We start from the raw sequence: 20,277 nt of genomic DNA, 5'->3' as shown, positions 1-20,277 counted from the left end.
TCTGGTAATAAACAGGCAATTTTTTTTTTTTTTTTTTGGCAAGGTATGTTCAATCCTGCTAAGCACAAGGTAGACAAACTGCTATAGATGTGGGAAGCTGGATGTCATCCAGGTACCTTTGTATGGGTTGACTTTCAGTGTTGCTGCTGGCATCCCAAATAAAGAAGCTGGCAGGGCTATGCTCCCTCTGAAACCTGCAGGGCCATTCTTCTCTGGTTAGTTCTTCAGAAGCCTTACTCTTGAGACATAGTAGAAACTTCTAGAGGTAAGGCCCAGTGGGAGGTCTGCTCACTGGGGACAGGGTTCTTAAAGGGAGAGATGTATCCTCCTTTATCCTCCTTGTATGAGCAAGAAGCAAACAGACACGTTCCCCAACTCCATGTGTGCCACTTATCATAGACCCCAAAGCAACAGGGACAATCTGTGATGGACAAAAAAAACTCCGAAACCGCAAGTTCAAGTCAAGTGTTTCCTTTAACAAGATGATCACCTCAGGCATCTTGTTACAGCCATGCAAAGCTGACAAGCTGACAAGGACACTTGGCTGGCAGCTGCTTAAACCCAATCTTACCTCCTCATCGTCCCTGCTTCCTGTGGGTACCTATCTCACTCGGTGATTGTCTTCTGATAAGGATACTGCTCATACTGTGTTTGGGGCCCACCTATGCTGTAACTAAATATCAAGGTATCCTCTGTGCAAACCAGACCACATTCTGGGGTACTGTGGTTAAACCCTCAGGAATGCAGCATCCCCTTGGAGAAAACAGTACACTCCGCAGCTCTAGGCCTGAATTCCAGTTGTCTGGAAGGACAGAGGTAGGAGTAGTAGCAATGTTGCTCTGAATGGGACCGCCCTGGTCTCCTTGGCTGACCGCTCTATGCTTAGATGAGACATCCCTGTTAAAGGCCACAAGGCTCCTTGTCTCATATATCCCCAAATTCCACTCACACTGCTCACATGGGGAAGAAATGTCCTTAGGACCCTAACAGGCTGCCCCATTCTGCTGCTAGTTCAATGCGGATCATGCATTCCTGAGGGGCAAAGCCGTTTTTCTGATACTTTGTAACACCTCACTCTCGCCACTAGGTGGCATTCGTTCCCCACCTCCATGTTTTGCTTTCTTCAAGCTGGACTCTCCAGAACCTGAAGCCATGGCTGTCTGTACAGAAAGTAGATGAAGGAGGAGTCCTTACACGAGATGCCCCACAGGCTTCAGTGCGTGAACATCTGAAAAAAAATGGAAGGAAGGCTGTCTCTCACAACAGCGCTAATCAGTTCGAGCACTGTTCAGACCTGCAAGTTGCATAGTAAATGACATTTCATAAATATTCATTAGTTCGAGGAATTTAGGAGAAAAGCAGGAACTACTAACAGTATGTGGTCTTGGGTGTAATTTATGCCCGAGCCTCTCTGGAATGCAGAAGAGGCGAGCCTTTTTCCACAAGATCTGTTTATTCGCTCATTAGAGAGGGGAAGACGACGCTTGCTGGATTGCCTTTCCTTCTATTAGAATCCAAACCACACTAACCAGAAAGCAGCAGACAGCAGCCCTGTCTTTCTGCTGATGTAGGGCGAGGGGAAGAAAACCCTGAGTTGTGGTCTGAAGGCTTTCCCCTAGAGCATTGTAGGCAATCGTTATCACTATTTTTCTAGACGTGTTTTAAGTGTTATTGTTTGCATATAAGTGCTATATGGTTTGTATAACCTTTCTTCGTGTTTTCTCTTGGAAATCTGGATGCAGAATTGCAGGGAAGGGAAGGAAACAATAGCACCACAGCGTAAAAGCGTGTTCAGTCCGCACTCAACCAGGTGGAAAGTTCAGAATCAGGGATGTCACTCCCCACCATCGAAAGTCAGGGAAGTGTAACATGGAAATAGTCAGTTTTCTTGGTGTGTATAGATTGAATATAATGTTACATTTTGTTTTACATGCATATGGTAACTAGTAAGATTTCAATACATATTATCAAACATTTAAAAAAATCAAGTACTGACAAAAACATATTCATACAGTTTTATTCCAAAATGCTCTTAAAAATCTGTACATCTCTCTCTCTCTCTCTCTCTCTCTCTCTCTCTCTCTCTCTCTCCTCTCTCTCTTTCTTTAAAAATAAACTTGGAAGGAAAAAAAAAAAGTCATGAAAGCAATAGGTGGTCAGCCCTGGAATTTTAAGATGTTTGTGACCCATGCTTGTCGATATTTGGGGACATGCAAATGACTCCTAGAGTTAGGATAAGACAAATCCAGTGTCTTATGAAAAGTGATCTGGACCCAAGAATCATCCACAGAACCTATGAAGCTCAAAAAGAAGGGAGACCAGAATGTGGATGCCTCAGTTCTTCTTATAAGGGAGAACAAAACAGGGGAGGAAATACAAGGTCAAATAGAGGAGCAGGGATTGAAGAAAAGTTCTACAGAGACTGCCTCATCTGGAGAACCACCCCATATACAGCCACGAAACCCGAGAACTATTGCTGATGCTAAGAAGTGTTTACTGGGAGGAACCAGATATGGATGTCTCCTCAGAGGCTCTCCCAGAGTCATATAGATGCAGAGGAGGATGCTTGCAGTTAAACATCAGACTGAACACGGGGACCCTAATGAAAGGACTACAGAAAGGACTGAAAGAACTGAAAGGTTTGAAACCTCACGGGAAGAACAACATCATCATCACCCAAGGCACTGAGGTGGAGAGGGTGATTGGGAGAGGGAGCACCTTCATGGAAGTTAGTTGAGGGGGAAGAGGGAGGAAAGGGGGGGAAGGGTAAGACATTTGAGATGTAGATACAGAAAATATCCAATAAAATCAGGAAAATAAATAAATAAAAGTAGAAAGAAAAGAAAAGTGGTCTGTTGGTTACCAAGCTTTTTTTTTTTTGCATATAGTTTTTATTTTCAATTCTAGTATTTATTTGTTGTTGCTTTATTTTTATTAATTTATTTTTTTTAATTTGTAGATGCACTCTTCCTATGTAGCCTAGACTGGCTTCAAACTCATGATGCCCCTGACTCAGTTCTTGATTCTTACGATTATAGGCCTTCCCTACCACTAAAGCTCTTACTCAGGGAAAGAAGAACATTCAGTAGGTCACACATTCCCACAAATGGGTTTGTTAAATAGACCACACACATTGAAGCAATCCCTACTGTATCCTCGGCTTGGAGGGGGAAAGTCTGAGTTTTAAGTTTTAATAGATTTACTAATCTATCTGTGGCCGTGCATGTGGAATGTCCACACTGCCACAGCAAATACACGGAGGTCGGAGGACAACCCGTGGGAGTCTGTCCTCTCCCTCTGCCATGCAGTCCAGGGGTGGAACTCGGGTCATCAGGCTCGGCACCTGTCAGGGACAAATGGCTATCTGTGGTACCAGTTAGCATACCAAAGTGCATGCTGGCCTCAGGTTACTCAGTATTACAAATGCCTTTGGCTCTTCTCAGCTCTACTTACCCCTGCCTCAGACTTCTCCAGCTCATGGGCTTCATTCCTCCTGCAGCTTCTCGTTCTCACATGTCTCTGCCTTTGGCCATGTGCTCTCTTTTCTCTTCCTCTCTTACACTCTTCTTTCTTGCTTCTCTCTCTTGGTCCTGTCTGTCTGTCTATCTGTCCACCCAACCCCCCCCCACCTACCCACCCATCCACTCACCCACCCACCCACCCATCTTATCTGTCTGTCTGTCTGCCTATCTATCTATCTATCTATCTATCTATCTATCTATCTATCTATCTATCTATCTATCTATCTATCTATCTATGTCCTCTCACGGCACAGAGCAGTCTGCTGGCTATGTTTAATTTACTGCTTCCCCTCTCTGATCTGGACTCTTCCAGATGACTCTGGCTGTATTCTGTCTTACAGCTACAATAAAAACCTTCCCCTTAACGTACCTTGGGGCAGTCATGTACCCAGTTTTTACATCTGGTGCCAAAACACCCGTTCCAACAGCAGCAAACGCTGTAACCCACTGAGCAATCATGATGGCTCCCAGACCTGACGTTTCATAAGTTGTCTGGCTTACTTAAGCACACAGTGGTAAGTTGGGAGTCCACCCTGATGGACTTTGTAGAGCTGAAATTCTTTGTTACCTTAGAGTGTGCTCTGTACAAAGCCCAGAACAATGGATGTCCCTGCCTTAAGGAGGTAACAGAGATCCACAAAGCAGAACACAGGGAACGTTAGAGACCTGTAATTTGCTTGTGAGTTTAGCTGTGTCTATCTACCTACCATGTGGCCTGGGGAAGTGTCCCCTGGAATTTTAGAACCCCTAAGGCATGCCTACTTGAGTGATGCTTTTTTGGGGTAGGTTTTTTTTTTTTTTTTTCTGTATTTATTATTCCGTATCTCCAATGTCTCAATTCTACCTCACCTGGGTAGGTTCTTTCTTTCTTTCTTTCTTTCTTTCTTTCTTTCTTTCTTTCTTTCTTTCTTCCTTCCTCCCTCCCTCCCTCCCTCCCTCCCTCCCTCCCTCCCTCCCTCCCTCCCTCCTTTCTTTCTTTCTTTCTTTCTTTCTTTCTTTCTTTCTTTCTGTCTCTTTCTTTCTTTTTTTAAATCTCTGGAGTTATCACCTCTTCTGAGAAGACAGTTTTGATTCTTTCTTGATCTTCTGTGACTTGTGATCTTATTTTTGTTGCTTCCTCTATTTGTTTGGATGCAGGAGAAAGAATTTGTTCATGCTCTCTCTCTCTCTCTCTCTCTCTCTCTCACACACACACACACTCTCTCTCTCTCTCTCTCTCTCTCTCTCTCACACACACATTCACACACACATGCACACACGCACACACACACTCTCTCTCACACACATACACTCTCACACACACATTCTCTCTCTCACACACACACACTCTCTCTCTCTCACACACACACACACACACACTCTCACACACACACACTCACACACACATGCACACACGTACACACACACTTTCTCTCTCACACACATACACTCTCACACTCTCTCTCTCTCTCTCTCTCTCTCTCTCTCTCTCACACACACACACACACACTCACACCTCTGTACTCATTTCTATTTCCACCCTGGCTGCAGCCACAGAGCACAGCACACAGGGGTTCAGCATGCTTCTGCTGATGGACGCAGGCTAGTGGACGAATGAATGAATGTCTGGGTTTGTTTCAGAGGCCGGCCAGGTGACGGCGAAGCTTTTCTCACACTGCTTTCTTCCTGTCCGGTTCTACTTCACATGATGGACGGACACAAGTACCACTTGGTGCTTCTTTAGGGTCCCAGAAAGTGCTACCTGGATAGGTTCCACCTGACCTCATGCTTGGTTTAAATATTAAACCTAATTACTTAGCTATGAAGGTGGCTCCCTACATGGTCAGGTTTTCAATTTAAAGCAATCTGCAGTCATTAGCTTTTGGCCTCACTGTAACGTTCAACAGGTTGTATAGCAGACAGATATTTTAAATTGAAATGGGAAGGGGGAGAGATGAGAGAGGCAGAGGGTGCTGAAGTATGACCTCCCTGTCAAGAACCAGAAAAGGCCACCCTAATATCCACCTCTCCCACTGTCTCAACCATTGCTTTTAAGTTGTTAATATATTAAAGTTTATCCGACACAGAAGCTTTGAGATGTGACTTGTGTTGGTTCCTTTTCTCCTTGCTGTCATCAAGTGCCTGGCAAGAAGAAAATGCAGAAGCGGTGTACTTCGCCTCACGGTTGGAGGGGTACAGTCCATTATGATGGAGAAGATGTGGTGGCAGTGGGGAGAAGCAGTCAGGAATACAAGCAGACAGAAAACGGGGCTAGAGCACCCAATCTCATAGCCTGTTCCATACCATTTCTTCCAAAAAAAACCTTCACCTCTTCAGGGCTTTACAACTTTCCAAAATAGTACCACCAGCCAGAGTCAGTACACAAATGCGAGAGCTCACAGGGGACACTTCACATTCGAGCTGTAACATCAACCAACCCTTCTTCCTCTTTCCAAAACAGACAGAAGGACAATGGATCTACTGTGGGAAACTCGACCTTTGTTCTGTTTTTCTCGGTGAACAAATACTAATATTTTAGAAGTTATTAGCATAAACAAATGCATAGTTTGTGGCTTTGGGGAGTTAGTCTGCTCAGGGGCAGAAAGGCTAGAGGTTAGCTGTCTCATTTTAACATCCTCTCTGTGTTCCTGGTTCCTCAGTCTTTAGCTGGTTAGGCTAGGATTCCTCTAACAATTCTCATAGGAAAGTACTGATTTTATTTTGACACACTACATAGGTTCTTTTTTTTTAAAATTTAAGATGAAGAAACGAGTTCAGAGGAGTTGCTAATGTCGCATAATTGGCTCATGGCAGAATCTATAAGTACTGTCCATACTCAGCATCCACATGTCATGATGTTAATGTACATTATTTCTTCCTTCTAAGCTAGAAACACAACAGCATCTGTATTTTTAGAGGGAAGCTCCACAGAGAGATGGAGTAATTTGTGTTTGTGACATCTTAATGTACCTTTTTTGATGTGGCTATTTCAATGCCATGGTTATTTTTACTTTTGTACATACCCATACATTGCTTCTAAATAGCAAGCTTTTGAAATTGCCTCCTAACATAACAGACTGTCGATTCATCTCTGCCTTGAAGATCCGTCCCACAGAGGACAGCATCTGAGGCTTGGGAAGGTCAAGGACAGGGAAGGATGAAAGGTTGAAAAGCCAGGTCCACAGATATGGATGCCTCATCAGAGGCTCTACCGAAGTCATACAGATACAGTTTCAGATGCTTGAGGCTAACCATAGGACTAAACACAGGGACCCAAATGAAAGAGCTAGAGAAAGGACTGAGGAACTGAAAGGGATTGCAACCTCATGGGAAGAACAACATTATCAATCAACCAAACCCACCACAGCTCCCAAGGTCTATAACACCAACCAATGAGCACACACAGAGAGACCTATGGCTCCAGTTGCATATCTAACAGAGAATGGCATTGTCTGGCATCAATGGGAGGAGAGGCCTTTAGTCCAGTGAAGGCTCATTTTCTCAGTGTAGAAAAATGCCAAGGCACTGAGGAGGAGAGGGTGGTTGGGAGAAGGAGCACCTTCATGGAAGCAAGTGGAGGGTTTGTGGGGGGGGGGGGGGTTAGGATAACATTTGAAAAGTAAATACAGAGAATATCCAATAAAATATTTATAAAAAAGAAAGAAAAGCCAGGTTCAGGCTAGTGGTCGGGAAGATGTGACCTGAGAGTTGGAGGAAGCTCAGGCAGGCAGAGATTCTAGCTGATTGCATTTCTTAATAACAGGAAATTGGAAGGTATGGAAGTAGGGTTTTGGGGTAGGGGGCTCAAAGGCATGATTAAAATACATTGTATGGAAACAATTTAAATAATAGAAGAAAAGACAAATGGATGAGATTAAAATAGAAACAGCAGCTCAGTAGCTTATTTTTGTAATATTTTATAATATACATGCTATCCCCAATCCCAGGATAGAACTTCTTTCTTTATAATGTTGAGCCTTTTGCTCGCTAACTTCAGTTTCCTTTAGTCGTCAGCAGCCACCCTTTGTAATCAGTCAGATGGCCTTGTAGCAACAAGATAAATGTCAGGTGGAGTACATTTCCCAAGCATTTAGAGCTGCTTCCTCACAGTGACGATAGAACCAGGAAGATTCTCAGTGAACTTGGTTTGTACTTCTCTGCCCTTCCTCACTAAGGATGGTTGGGCCTCAGCCTGACAGCTGGACCGTCTGAAGGTCTGTGCTGCTGATACTCAGATGGCCAGGCCAGGCGTGCTTCAGTGACCTCAAAGGAGGGTCCCAGATGACTTTCTCTCTTCCAGATGCATTTTTCCCCATCCTGATTTGTGTCCTGGGAATTGACTTCCAGGGACCACATAGATAGAAGATCTGAGAGTCGGCAGACCAGCAGGGAGACAGAGAAGGGGGCCTGCTCCCCAGCTCTCTTGTAGTAAGGCCAGGGGGATGGGTGAGCCTCTAACTAAATGACAATCTCCTTTTTCTTCTTTGTGGTACTGGGGGACTGACCCTATGGACTTGTACATTTTGGCAAGGTCTCTACCAAATAGATATCAAATGCCTCCAAGTAAATGGCCAATTTCTTAGAGAGCTCCATCCTCTGACTTGCTAGGTTCTGAGAATGGCTCTCCCATTTTCTCTCTACAGCCGGCAATGGTAATAGTGGCTTTTCTGTATCTATCCTTGGAATTGTGATGACTTCTTTAAATAATGTGGTCTCAAACAATTTTCGTAAAACTCCCCTGTCATTGAGGATGCTTTCTGCTCTCTTGCGAAGACCACGATTTCCTCTTTCTTCCAGCCTCTTATAGTTAAAAGGTGCAATTATTCAAAACATTATTTGGAGGAAACTTGCAAAGAGGGGTCTTGTCATCCATCTTAATAATGCCTTGGTGAATTTGGGGGAGGTTGTTAAACTGTAATCTGCGGTCTTCCTTCCCTGGTTCGTAAAAAGAAATTTCATAGGACTGTCTCCCTGGAGTTCTTCAATTCACCCAGGGACTTAAAAAATTGCATTGTTTTCTGCTGAGTCAAAGGAAGATGGAGGAGGTTCATATCTTGCCATCTGTTATTCCTGGGAGAGTCTACTGTGGCAGAGCACTGGGCTGTGAGCTTTGTAGGACACACCTGAGGTCACTTTAGACTTTTTCTCTGAACGTTGTCAGAGTCTGACCTGGAGAGCCAGACTGGTAACATCCTGGGTAATTTTAGGGAGGAGAGAAAACCTTGGATTTTTTTTTTTTTAAACAAATTTGTCTTCCAGAGAAACTATAGCTCAACAGCTCTGGGTTTGTGAAGAGATGGGGGTAAATAGACCAAAGTTCCTACTCGAAGCCAAATGTGAATATCCTACTGCCAGACATTGAGGAGCAAAAGGATCTTTTACAATTTCATACCAGGTGACCACATAAATCATTGTCCAAATGCAGACATTTTTCAGATCGAAAGACTATGTGTAATTTCTTTGAGGGAAGAGACACTGACTGAGACGGTACTTGGAACAATAGAGTGTGAGGCCAGAAAAAAAAAAAACCTGAGGAATGCTTTCCTTCAAGGTCAAAAGACTTTTAGAGAAGTGCAGTCAAGAACATATCTACTCTGTGATGTGTACCCTGTCCTGGGATGCTGCGGGAGAGGTGGAAGAGAGAGGGCCTGTGTTCACTAAACTGTTCTTCCATTATGACTCACTAGAACCACTGGAGGGCTGGAGCTGAGCTGGTACACACGGAGTGCCCTTCCCACCATCCTGTTTCTCTGCATAAATACACGGTTGCAGAGCATTCAGTACAAAGAGTAGGTACCAGAAGTGCTAAACGTTGGCATCAGAAGTTGGTTGTTGGTCCCCTCTCCAGCGATGACATCACCCTTAGGTGACAAGGATCCACCCCCCCATCTGTTGCCATGACAAAATTCTCAGCAGGTACCTCACTGCCCGTCACCTGAGCGCCTTGCTTGTGCATGGTGGTCATGTGGTTATGTCAGGGCTGGAATAAAAGGCACAGACCCCTCGCCCTTTCTTCTTCTCCCCTCCCTCCTTCTTCCCTTCCCTGCTTCCCCACAATAAACCTCTTCTCGTGGAGCTATGCCGGCCTGGTGTGATCTGTCGAATACAACAATAATAGCCAGTTTTCTTCTACCTATTTTTTTTTCCTGGGAAAACATTGCAAAACAGGAAAAAGAGAAAACACAAGAGGCCGAGAACTGCATGTAGGTGAGGTGAGCAAAGGAAACCCAGCAAGCTAGGAACCTTTAGAGCGACCCAGTGTAGTCAAAGAGCTGCACTGCCTGAGTTTGGTAACAGTATCTGTGGGTTGGGCAGGAGTGATCCGATCAGTCTGCTTTACGTTCAAGATGAACATGCTCATCTGTGCCCAAGTGTGCAGTGCATTGCTATTTAAATGCACACGGTCAACGTCTTATAGAACTGTTTGTAATTGCATAAAGATATTTCATAGTGTAGACCACCATCCATTAGAACAGTGGTCTCAAACTTCCTAATGATGTGACCTTTAATGCTGTTTCTTGTCTTGTAGTGACTCCCAGTCATAAGATCTTTGCTTTGTCCTACCTCATAACTGTAATTTTGCTACTGTTATGATTGTGATGTAAATATCTGTGTTTCCCTGTGGTCTTCGGTGACTCCTGTGAAGGGTCATTTGACACCCAAATGGGTTTCAACCCACAGGAAAAGAAGCATTGCTTCTGAAGGAATGATAGTGCTGTGCACAGTCGTAATATTCTTAGACACTAGTGTTTCTTCCTTTCTCTAAATACGATGTTACCAGAATATCTTGTACTTTTATGTCTGAAGTCCCAGTTAAGGGCATATCTTTTCTTTCTTCTTTTCGTTTTGACTTCCTTCTCCCTTCCAAATTCAGCCAACCTGGGAAGGGAGCCCACACTGTCTTAACAAACCCAACTCGATCTGAGAATGGTCTCTACCCCAACACTTCCGGCTGACTACACAGAAGATTTCTAACGACCCTCTCCCCAATCTGGCTTGTTAAAAGATCTTGGTTAAGGGTTGTTGAGATGGTTCAGTAGGAAAAAGTGCTGTTCCCACTGTTGATAACCTGTGTTAAATTACGGGAGAACAGACACGAGCAAGTTGTTTTCTTCATTATGTCTGGATAGATTCTTAGTATTTTATTTTTAGATTAACTTATATTATGCATATGGACATTTGCCTGCATGTGTGTCTGAGCACCATATGCATGTCTGGTGCCTTTGGAGGTGAGAAGAGAGCATCAGATTTCCCAGAATTGGAGTTGGATGGTTGTAAGACACTGTGTGGGGGCTGGGAACTGAACCTAGGACCTCTGGACGAATAGGAAGTACTTTTAGCCACCGAGCCCTCTCTCTAGCACCTGCCCAATCATTTTAGAAGCTTTAATTGACTTGATTTTTTACCATGACCTATGAAGCATGCATTACTTTCAGTCAGCTTACAGAGGCCTGGAGTGGTCAAGGACTGTGCCCCGTATTTCACAGCTGGTAGAACTAGAATTCAAATCTAGGATGCCTCTGAAGATGATGCTCTCAGCTACGTGTGCTATGGGTGATACTAGATATTCCTACTGCAGGAGGATGTTGGCAGAAGCTGAGGTCACCGTGGCAGGGCTCTTGATGATGATGATGATGACGATGATGGTGACGATGATGTTTATTATGATGATGATGACGATGATGATGAAAATGATGACGATGATGATGTTTATGAGGATGACGATGAGGATGAGGATAATTGTGGACACTTTGTAGTATAAATGACTGGATCTGGGTGAGATGAGAGGTAATTTTCATTCAGCTGCTCCACTGTGTCAAGGCTTCCTTTGTTCAGGTCTTTACCCTCCTCTATGTGCCTAAGTACTGCATCATTACTGGCCGCAGAGCTCTGGCTGGCCTAGTCCATTATTGCTGATCACATCATCCCACCAGTGATTGTTTAGACACAGGCACATACAATTCTCATCAACAAACCATGAAGAAATTGTGGCTCTCTCCAGATGTTTTTCTATGAATAATAGGATGTTCCCTCTGATTAGAGGAAGAACAGGATTTCTGTTATTTACCTCTTACTGTACCAGGTTTCTTGGTAGACGCTTCCACAAATGATCTTTTATTCTCAGGAAAAACAATGACCTGCTTTGTTAAACCTTTTCTCAGATAGAGAAACTCAGATTCAGGAGCAGTTGGCCAGCTACATTGACAGATTCAGCATCCAAACCCAGAAATGCATAGTTTCAGACATATCATGCTTTGTGCATACACAGCAGAATATATTTATCGGATGGATTTGTGAGTTATTTGACTCAGTGTTTGAAACTGTGTTTAGCTGGGGCTAGGCTGTGAGTCTGCAGAGCCGCGTGTATCAGAGGCTTGGTTTGTCGGATGACCCTCTGAAATGGCAGTAGCATGAATGTGAGCATGTGACCAGGATGTGGCATTTGTTGGTAATGCTGGCTGGAGACTGTGGCTGATGGGTTTGTTTTGGTAATGCCTTACTGTCAAAATTGAATCACTTGGAGATTCTGATTTAAGTCAGCAACAGACACCAGAAACAGAGCTCCAAATGACTGTTCTTTAGCTCAACTTAAGCAACTGCCTCGCTTTGTTTCTTGGCTGCATTAGTTGACTGCTGTAAGCTCAGTGCTGATTCCTTTTAGGAGGAGCAACATTAATACTCACCAGTAGGGTTAAAAATGACATCCAGAGGAGAAACAGGTTTTTATGTAGAAAACACTGCTAACTCTGGTATTAAGCATCCTTTTTTAAAAAAAGAGAATTATTTAACAAAATTAAAGTCAGACTGTTTTGACTATAAAGCTTCCAGATGCTGCCACCTCTTCTATCTCCCTCCCTGGCCTTTGAGCTTGCAATCCTCCTGCCTCAGTGCCTCCAGCTCTGTGGTTACAGCTATGTGCCCCCATGTCTGGTTTCAGCCATTCATTAATTTTCATCGTGGTGCCAAGGAAGATCCCACGCAAACCTAATCACTGAGGGCTTCACTGTTTTAGCTCAGCCTCTGGTTGGAGCTATTCTTTTTAAAAATCATTTCGTCCCCTTTATCGCTCACTTCCCTACCACGGGTCTCGGTCTCATCTCATTCCCCACCTGCCTGCCTTAGTGCTTCAGGATGGACACAAGTTGGATGGCTGAAGGCAGCAGGAATGCATCCGCTTATCGTTCAGGAATCCCTGCCCCCAAGTAACAGAAAAAAAGAGAAACAAACCAAAAGCCGGAAGTGCAGGTGGCAGTGGGATTCTCTTTTCTCATGTGTGCTCCTGAGCTGCTGGCTTGTGTCTATACCCTCCCCCATCTCTGCCACGTCCAGCAGGTGGACCCTGTGAGTCTGGGCACTTGGCCTCCTCACAGTGACACCAGTCATTGGGTTTAGAGCCCAGCGTGGCATCATCTGAATTACTCTTTCAAAGACCCCCCCCCTTTTTTTTTTGCAAATATGGCCAAAGCCTTAGGTCCTGATTAAACATGAATTTGTGGGACACCGTTCAACACAGTGCAACCCTGTTTTAGTCTCTGACCTTTGCCTGTGCTTAGACTCTAGTTTCTTGAATATATATATATATATATATATATATATATATATATATATATATATGTATATATATAATATACTTTTTCATTTTCATACAGTGCTTTCTGATCATAGTTTCTCCTTCCCTAACTCTTCCCAGGTCCTCCCCAGCTCCCTGCCCATCCAACTCCATGCATTTTCTTTCTTTTTAGATGACACTGTGTGACCTGCAACTGGACTTCCTGGATCCCTAACTTATCCACTGGCCAACGGGCTTCAAGCCTGGGCCAGACTATTACCCACCGGATGCACCAGGAAGCATGAAGCCTAGGGACACCGATTTTGTGGACACTTGGACGGCTATAGAACAACTAGTGAATGAAGGTTTGGTAAAAGCAATTGGTGTCTCCAACTTCAACCCTCTTCAGACTGAGCGGATCGTGAACAAACCTGGTTTAAAATATAAGCCTGCCGTTAACCAGATTGAGTGCCACCTGTACCTCACTCAGGAGAAGCTGACTGAGTGCTACCATTGCAAAGGCACCGTGGTTACTGCATACAGTCCCCTTGGTTCTCCTGACAGGTCTTGGGCCAAGCTTGAAGACCCTTCTCTCCTGGAGGATCCCAGGATCAAGGCAATTCCAGCCCAGTACAATAAAACCACAGCCCAGGTGCTGATCCGGTTCCCCATTCAGAGGAACTGGGTAGTGATCCCCAAGTCTGTGACATCAGCACGCACTGCTGAGAACTTCAAGGTCTTTGACTTTGTGCTGGGCAGTGAGGACATGACCACTACTCAGCTACAGCAGGAACTGGAGGGTGTGCACCTTGATGAGCTGTGCCAAACACAAGGATTACCCCCTTCCACCCGAAGTCAGAAGCTGCGGATTCCTGCTGTGCTCCAAGACGCTTACACCTGTTCTTTCTGCCTCATCTGCCCTTGTGAGTGTCCCGTGGCCTGTGACCTGCGTCCTTCTTCACTGGGTGATACCTTGCAGACCAGGCAGAGAGAGTTTGTTAGTTTATGTAGAATCTGGAGGGAAGTACCAGTAGCTGAGGAGTTTGTTCCAGCCTTTTCTTGGTCTTTCTTCTTCCCACCCGAGTGACTTTAACATAAGCACTCTTTCCAACCAAAGAGAAGCAATATTGATAGCCCAGGCTGTGCCACTAATACATAAACTTGTGTTTAGAATCTTATGGGTCAGACTTCTCCTTGCCTCAAATTAAAAAAAAAAAACAAAACAAAAAAACAAAACAAAACAAAACGAAACTGCTTTTGTGAAAAAAAAAATAAAGAAAAGAAAACAAATAGGGGTTAGACTGGTGTGGAGCGTGTGGGCTTTGGGGTACTGTCAAAGTGTGCGCGGCGGAGCCTCTGTAAGGAGCCTTTGTAAGGAAGGGGGCATGACAGCTTCAGTGAAGGCCAGCAGCGGTGACCCGGAGTCATGAGCGACCACAGCAAGGTGCACTACAGCGAGTAGAATCCCGGTCTGCTTCCCGAGTGGAGGTGCTCACGGATCGGGGACTCTGCAAGGAAGAGTCTAGGCATTCTAGATCAAAGTCAAGATCCAGACCTGAATCGAGGCCTAGATCCAGAAGTTCTAGAAGGCATTATACAAGGTCACGATCACGGTCTCAGACGATCCCGGAGCAGATCTTAGAGCCGAGATTATCGCAGCCGCCACACCACAGCCATTCTCCGGTGTCTGCTCGCAGGCGTCATGTTGGGAACTGGGCAGATCCTGACCCCAACTGTTGTCTTGGAGTGTTTGGATTGAGCTTATACACCACAGAAAGAGATCTAAGAGAAGTGTTCTCTAAATACGGCCCCATGGCTGATGTGTCTGTTGTGTATGACCTGCAGTCTAGACAGTCAAGAGGATTTGCCTTTGTATAGTTTGAAAATGTAGATGGTGCCAAGGAAGCTAAAGGACGTGCCAATGGAATGGAGCTCGATGGACGTCGAATTAGGGTCGATTTCTCTATAACAAAAAGGCCCCATATCACAACACTGGGGATTTATATGGGGAGACCCATGAACGGGACTACTAGGCCAGAGGATGTGGTGGTGCTAAGATGACTGGGACACTATAGCAGGTCCTACAGAGGAGGCGGGGATCAGACTTACAGAAGGTGGTCACCTTCTCACTAGAGTCGTGAGGATACAGGTCTCGTTCTCCATCGGGATCCTACTCACCTCGTCGCGATTAAAGCTAGAAGTTGAAGACTTTCTGAAACCTGCCATAGACCTGGGATATTGTTTGTGGACGATATTTTCTTTTGTCTCCTTGTTAAAAAGTGAACAGTGCCTAGTGAGGTTAGGCGACTTTTACACCTTTTGTGATGACTACTTGTGGTGGAGTTGAAATGCTGTTTTCATTCTGCATTTGTAAAGTTTGGTGCTTTGTTCAAAGTTAAGTGTTTTCAGAAAAGTATGTTTTGCATGTATTTTTTTTACAGTCCAAAGTTTGACTACTGAGAAGTTCCTATTGTACAAAACTTCATTTAGAAGGTTTTCCTACTGAATCCAGGGTATTCTGAAGATCGAAGCCTGTGTGTAAAATGCTACTAAATGGCAAAAAGCAACAATAAACAAGTTTGGTTTTTACTTTTCTTTCTAAATATCAATGCTTAACAAGAACCACTCTTAAGTTATCAGTAAAAATAAATAAATAGATAATAAGAAAACAAAGAGATAAAAAAAAAAATAACAAACCACCACCACTATCATCACTGCCGCTGACAATAGCAAGGATGAGGAAACACACACTCATACACCTTCAAAACACAAAACTGTAAACTCCATTGTGTACAAACAAAAGAACAGTAAGATAAAAATGTTTAACAAAGCAATATGAGACAAGGACCACAAAAATATCATTGAGTTCATTCAATGTGTCCCATCTAATTCGGGTCACAGAACTTACCCTTAAGTATGGTTTATGTGCTCAGTGAGACTCTGACATTTTTGGTTGGGAGCCTTGCCTTTAGCAGCTGAACCAGCTTGGAGATAGCTTCTTAGACAGGGATGGGAGCTTGTGTCTGCATCCCTCTCAGCACTGGGACCCATCTGGCTTGAACCTGTGCAAGCCCCGTGCATGCTGCCTCAGTTTCCCTGAGTTCCTGTTGACTCGTATTTCTTTTCAGGTATGTTGTTCAGTGTTTCCGATTGATCTACCTGACTTCTTAACTACCTACATTATTTGGAGACACTGAAAATGTAAGTTTTTTTTTATTACCCCTAGAGCTTTTATAGTTTAATGAAGAGATACAATAAAAATACTCTGATTAAAATTATGTTTAAGGCAGTAATGTTTATGTTATTACTGAGTGCTATTAAATTATCGGAGGAGTGTGAGATCATAAAGGGAAGTATGATTTATATTGGTCAGTCTCTGTTGGGATCTGAGAAAAGAGATACTAGCTGAGAGTTTATTTTCTTCTTGGCTCTCTGTTTATTTAATTTTTTTGTAGCACTGGGAGCGAATCAAAGGCCTTGGACATGCTAGGCAGGTAGTGTGCCACTGAACTACATTCACAGTTCCTTAGCTGGGATTTTTGTAATATGGAGGTATTGGCGGAGCAAATGTCACTGGAGAAGAGCATTTGAGGGGAAGAGTCAATAGCAAGTTTAGGGAATCCAAGGCAGGGAAGCCATGGACTTATCTTCATTCCAAGACAAACATGGCGCAGCTCTAATGAACCAGAGAGTGGCAAAGAGAGGACTGAGAAGTGATCAGGGCCAGGTATTACAAGGCATGTCGCCATTTCAGATTTTGCCCCAGTGAACATGGCCGTCAAACAGAAGAATGAGTTTCCACGTGGAAGGCAACTAAAGGAAGGCAGACATCTTAGTAGACATTGCAGTGAGCCAGGTAAGGGGTGAGAGCTTGGACAGAGTGATGACATTTGAGTTGGCAATAGATGCCTATATTTGAGACCTATTTTGTAGAAGATGTGGCTTGTTGGTGAATGGACAAGGCGGGAAAGACCTATGGCAGTCTGCGGAATGTGTGGGCAGGTGCACAGAAATACCACTGCTAAGATGCAAAACCCAGGAGGAAAAGCATAGGGAAGGAGCATCAAGGCACATACGTGTGACAAGTGAAATTTGAGATGCCCGCAGGATATTTGAGAGGAGATGTCAAACAGGCAGGCAGAGCTGCATTCTGCTGGGAATTCTTGCCAAACAGAGGCCATTTGAGCAATTATTGGCTTTAGATGTGTTTTCTTCTTTTTAATGTCACGATGGCCTTGTTCTTGTTTATTTGGCTCTTCCCTTTAGAGTGTTTGGGCCATGGCACTGGTTACAGTTTTCAGTCTCCTATTTTAATCATCCAAATTGTGTCGTATTTTGCAACCCCCCTTTTAATTACACTGCAATGATTCAACACTTCAACAGGAAGGAAGTTTTGACTGTTTGTGTGCCTTAGCCAGGCACATAGTAACTCTGGCTGAACAATAAAAGCAGTGCTGGCTCTTTTCAGTTCTGAAAAGTTATTATCCTGTAATCTGACAATTACTAGTTAAGGTGTGGATAGAGTTTTAAACTGACAAAGGGTCTTTGACTCAACTCTCATAGCAGTGTTTTGAGTCAGACTCCAAGGCATGTTGTGAAATCCACACCGGAGCCATCATTCCAAGGTTAAAGCAAACGCCCTTCATGTGAGTCCCAGATATTCTTGCTACACTTTGGAAACATCTCTTCCCTACTTAACAGATTTCTTAGTATAGTTTGTAGAACAGAAGTGGAAATTTAGATCCATTTTTAATCCATCAGAATAAAATCACATTTAAATCTCAGCCTTGTGTCACTGAACAGCACTGTAAGAATGGACACTTTCCAAGCAAATCCAAGTGATGTATGTCACAGAGCATCCTGGTACGTTGTTGATCAGAAGGTACAACTGTCGCTATAGTTTTCAAGGGGAAGCTGTACAAAGCACCAGCATTATCAGCAGTTCCTCCTTACCTCAGTGACAGCAAAGCTCCTCTTTCCACAGGGGACCATCTTGTACCACTTGTCATGAAGGACATCCATAAACCCGTGAGACTTGTATTGACTGATGAGCTCAGATATATTAGAGGTCAATGGAGAGTTGGGAGGGAGACCAATGCCATATCCTAGAAGAAAATGCAACCACATATGAGTTCTTTGTACTATCCTGAAAGGTGGCCACCATATTTGTATGATATTGCCCCTGGATATGGTAATGAGTCTGTATTACATTTCCCTCGAAGAGCTCCGGAATGCCCGCAAATCTGCTGCATCTCTGAGAAGATGCACTGAATCTTCTCTTCGGTATGACTTTTTAGAAGCACTCTTTGAGGTCTTTACCATGTCTGGGATTCCCTAGCTACCTTTCCCAGTAAAACTGCATGTGACGGTTAATCTTAATTGACAACTTGATTGGATTGAGCAGTGATTAGGAAAGTATAGCATTGGGTATGTTTGTGAAGGTGTTTATAGAGAGGATTAACTGATGGTGAAGTAATTTGCCTCAGCTCATGGTTTCAGAGTTTTCAATCCATATATATGGGGGAGGAAATAGAAAAAGAATTTATTTTGACAGCCAGGAGATAGAACATACAAGAACATCTAGGACTAACGTAAATACCCCCCCATTGATACACCTTTCAAAAATAGTCATATTATAAATCATCAAGGGATTATCCTAGGGGCCAGAGCCCTGAAGAGCCAATCACTTCTCCCCATAACTGGCAACTAAACCCTCAACATAAGAAATGATGGGGAACATTAGGAATTCAAACCATAATACCACATGGACATAAAATACACCATGAGAAGTAAAAGAGCCACAAGGGTTTATAATAACTAACTTCAATTGTCAAATGTTGGAGAGGAGATGGAAAGTAAGAATGCATAATGATGTAATTATTTGGAAAACAATTTGGTGACATTTTGCATAGTTGAACACATATTAAAACCCAAGAACATTCTCAAACAATTTCTCCACAAATATGTCAAGAAATATGATTAATAATATTGTTCATAACCACAAAACTTTGAAAGAACTCAAATGCTGTTTGACAAAAGCCTTGTGTAATAGTTATGTGATCAGGGTATTACATGAGTGGGGCATATGTGTTAGAAATAGAGTGACATACGCACAATGCTTAGCAATATACTATTGGGACAAGTGACATTCCTCCAAACCTACAGGATGACACACACTCATAGTAAAATAATGTATGTTTCAAGAATACATATGGGGGATGAAACTACACTTAGAAAAAAAGGATATGACAACTTCGAGATAGCAGTCATGCAGAACACGAGGAAGCAGGAGAAAAGATGGATCCAGAGCAAACAGGAGCGTAATTGTCGGCGTTTTATTAATCAGAGTTCTTACACTGTACAGCTCCATGGCTTTCCAGACTGTTAACACACTGCTAATCTCTCCAAGGAGCTTTGTGAAAGAGGCTAATTAACTACATCTTGTTCTTAGTTATTAGCTCTCACAGTGAAAAAATAAAAAAAGAGATTTTTCTATTTGCCCTCAAGATGATTGAGGGAGACAAATGAAAAAACTAAAAGAGAGACTAAAAAGACGTCAAAGATTCAAAGATACTTAATGAGACAAATACCTGTTCTAGTTATTTCACTTTAGAACTCAATTCCAAAGGTATTAGTTTTTATTTTTTTTCTTAGTGAAAACACACAAAGTCCCTTTCAAAATACTAAGCTCATGATGTGGCGTAGAAATCTACAGCACCAAACAGGTGTTGGGTTTGAAAGAGTCGTATGTTTGTTTTTGTGATAATTTTGTTTGTTTCTTAAGAATGTAGCACCAAGAAAAAAATGGCAATGTCAAAAGAACAATTTGGACTTTCTGTTCCGACAGTGATTATGAGGGCCTGCTTGGTGACTGGTCGTTTTGATTTGAAAGGTAAGACTGGTGATAATAGAGTTTGAATGTGTTCCTGATGTTTTCATTAAGTAACACTTTGTATGGTAATGACTATGCTTTTGTTTTTTTTAAATAGATCTATTTTATTTTAATTTTTTGTGTGCATTACGAATGCCTATGTGTATGTAAGTGCACCATGTGTATGTCTGATACCCAAGGAAGTCAGAAGAAGGCATTGGATCTTCTGGAACTTACCAGCTGCTGTCAACGACCTGATGTGGGTGGGAACTAAACACAGGTTCTAGGAAAGAGCACTAGGTGCTCATGTGTAAGTTTTCTAAAGAAGTTTTCATTTTCTAATAATTAAGTTATGA

At 43.2% G+C, this 20,277-nt stretch overlaps 1 protein-coding gene and 1 pseudogene across 3 annotated transcripts in view; one reads left to right on the top strand and one right to left on the bottom strand.

The window, feature by feature from the left end:
• GRIN3A (glutamate ionotropic receptor NMDA type subunit 3A) overlaps window positions 1–20,277 on the bottom strand; it is a gene marked incomplete at both ends in the record, with an annotated part of 188,574 nt that overhangs the window by 26,073 nt on the left and 142,224 nt on the right. For both annotated transcript variants that reach the window (XM_080940337.1, XM_080940338.1), the window contains one exon: window positions 18,004–18,155. In XM_080940337.1, the coding sequence (XP_080796463.1) occupies window positions 18,004–18,155 (152 nt within the window). The remainder of the gene's footprint in view (window positions 1–18,003; window positions 18,156–20,277) is intronic.
• On the top strand, window positions 10,922–15,242 carry LOC308438671 (annotated as a pseudogene). The gene is made up of 3 exons: window positions 10,922–11,146; window positions 13,244–13,973; window positions 14,491–15,242. The product of its transcript is annotated as an uncharacterized misc_RNA (transcript).

This window comes from Micromys minutus, assembly GCF_963924665.1.
Source record: "Micromys minutus genome assembly, chromosome: 28".
NCBI classification, from domain to species: Eukaryota; Metazoa; Chordata; class Mammalia; order Rodentia; family Muridae; genus Micromys; species Micromys minutus.
Note: the sequence above shows the minus strand (reverse complement) of the source record. Positions and strands in the feature narration are given on the sequence as shown.